Source organism: Babylonia areolata, chromosome 1 (assembly GCF_041734735.1).
Source record: "Babylonia areolata isolate BAREFJ2019XMU chromosome 1, ASM4173473v1, whole genome shotgun sequence".
Lineage (NCBI taxonomy): Eukaryota > Metazoa > Mollusca > Gastropoda > Neogastropoda > Buccinidae > Babylonia > Babylonia areolata.
In genome coordinates this window covers 80,321,174-80,323,506 of record NC_134876.1, presented here as the reverse complement: position 1 = coordinate 80,323,506, position 2,333 = coordinate 80,321,174, and the positions used below count along the sequence as shown (strand labels likewise).

Here is a 2,333-nt window from a genome sequence, read left to right as displayed (position 1 = left end):
TCGAGAAATATCTTTCAAGTCTTGACTTTTTGTGGGAGGGAAAGGAAGGCCGATTTTTTTTTTTTTTTTCAAAAAGAGAGAACCACCTCAGGATATAATCTTCAAAAGAAAAAAGAACCACATCAGACATGTAAAGTCAGCAGCAGAAGATATACACAGAAGAAATCTCCGCCTATCCTTTGTTATGATGAAACCCTCAGACATATTATCACTGAGCAAAGTCCGTCCTTTTCGAAAAGCCTTCCACCGAGTTTCCTAACTTCAAGGTGAGAGAGTCAGTAACACAGAGAACTGAGGCTGTGCTCTGGCGACTGGCGCTGTGCACTGTGACCTTGTGACTTGTGACCTTGTGACCTGTAGTGGTGACTGAGGATGAGGTGTGACCAGGGGGACCTGTTTGACAGTTAAAGGCAGGTCCGTCCTTCTCTCTTCAGTACAGATGCATGTATGGACAAGTGCTATGATTAGTACTGCCATGTACGAAAGGTGAGTGCGGATTTCAGTTTGTAGTATCCGTTTCACTTTATTTTATTTTATTTTGATTTATTTACTTCTCTTATTTTGCTTGCAAGGTCTTATGTTCGGTGCTCACACTCCACACACACACACACTCTCTCTCTTTTCTCGCTTTATGTCTGTCAACTCTATCTGTGAGTGTCTGTTGGCTCTCTACTATCTCTCTGTTTACCTGTTTTTTTTTGTTTTTTTTTCTTGGGTTGTCTCTCTTCATAATCTGTCTTAGTCTGTTTTTTTGTTTTTTTTTGTTTTGTTTTTTTCTTTTTTGTCTCTCTCATCAGCGGCATTGTTGATCTTTTTTTTTCCTTTTTAAACGGGGTGTACGTTTTATGTTTACGGGTGAAGAGAAAACACATTTATTTGTCTCCTGTCTGGTGTCAGCATCTGTCTTGATATTCAGCCGAGTTAAAAAAAAAAAAAAAAAAGAGAGAGAAGAAATTATTTATTTATCTATTTTTATTTTTTTAATTTTTACCCATTTCTGTTTTGCATTCTGCCTGTCTCTCGCTTTCATATTTTCTTTATGTCTGTGTGCTTGTCTGCCTGTCTATCTTTCTGTCTGTCTCGGCCCTGGTGCGCTTGTGCAATAATGATGTGCGTTTGTTAGTGTGTAGGTAGCATCGATGTGTGTGTGTGTGTGTGTGGGGGGGGGGGGGGGGGGGGGGGGGTTGCGTTGTGTGTGCATTGTGTGTATTTTGTGCGTCTGTGAGTGATGTGTGTGTCCGAGAGAGAGAGAGAGAGAGAGAGGCAGACGGAGACAGAAACGAAGAGAGAGAGGAAGAAAGAAAGAAAGAAAGAGAGAGAGAGAGAGAGAGAGAGAGAGAGAGAGAGAGAAAGAAAAAAAACACACAAGAGAGAGAAAGAGAGAGAGTGAGAGAGAGAGAGGAAGAGAGAGAAAGAGTGAGAGAGAGAGGAAGAGAGAGTGAGCGAGAGAGAGAGAGAGAGAGAGAGAGAGAGAGAGAGAGAGAGAGAGAGAGAGAGAGGACACATTGACCAGTTGCAGGAAGGAGAAGGAGAGGAACATAACTTTGTTCCCTAACACAATGCTTTTCACACTGCCAAGGGAACAGACGTGATAGGTCTGTTGTTGTCCATGATCAGGAAAAACCCACACTGCAACCTAGTACAGTGTGAAAGACGAGTTGGACATGGAGACACAGCAATGTGGAACAGCTGCCTCTCTCTCTCTCTTTCTCTCTCTTTCTCTCTCTCTCTCTCTCTCTCTCTCTTATCCCCCTCCACTATGTTTTGAGAGGTGGTCTGGACGCTAGTAATTCGGATGCAATCGCCGAGTGGTTTAAGCGTTGGACTTTCAATCTGAGGGTCCCGGGTTCGAATCTCGGTAACGACGCCTGGTGGATAAAGGGGTGGAGACTTTTCCGATATCCCAGGTCAACATAATGTGCAGACCTGCTTGCGACTGAACCCCCTTCGTGTGTATACGCACGCAGAAGATCAAACGCGCACGTTAAAGATTCTGCATTCCATGTCAGCGTTCGGTGGGGGCATGGAAACAAGAACATACCCCGCATGCACACCCCCGAAAACGGAGTATGGCTGCCTGCATGGCGGGGTAAACAAAACAAAACGGTCATACACGCAAAATGTTACATGTCTGTCTGAGTGTGCATGTGTGCGTGCCTGAAATCTGATTGAATGACACAGGAAACAAATGACGAGCACCTAATGGCAGCCGTCAGTCGGGTCTACCCAAAGTAGGCACCCTGTTGAGTAAATGACCCCGTGTTTCTAAAGCGCTTAGAGCTCGGTATCCGACCCAGGATAACCGCTATATAAGTATCCATATCATTCATTCA

General features: G+C 44.2%; 1 protein-coding gene across 1 annotated transcript in view; it reads left to right on the top strand.

Moving 5' to 3' along the window:
* Positions 1 to 312: 312 nt before the first annotated feature.
* The window catches only part of LOC143293730 (GTP-binding protein Rhes-like), a 210,916-nt gene continuing 208,895 nt past the window's right edge, over positions 313 to 2,333 (top strand). Inside the window, exon 1 of the mRNA XM_076604936.1 lies at positions 313 to 486. Within this exon, the coding sequence (XP_076461051.1) occupies positions 440 to 486 (47 nt within the window). The 5' untranslated portion in view covers positions 313 to 439. The remainder of the gene's footprint in view (positions 487 to 2,333) is intronic.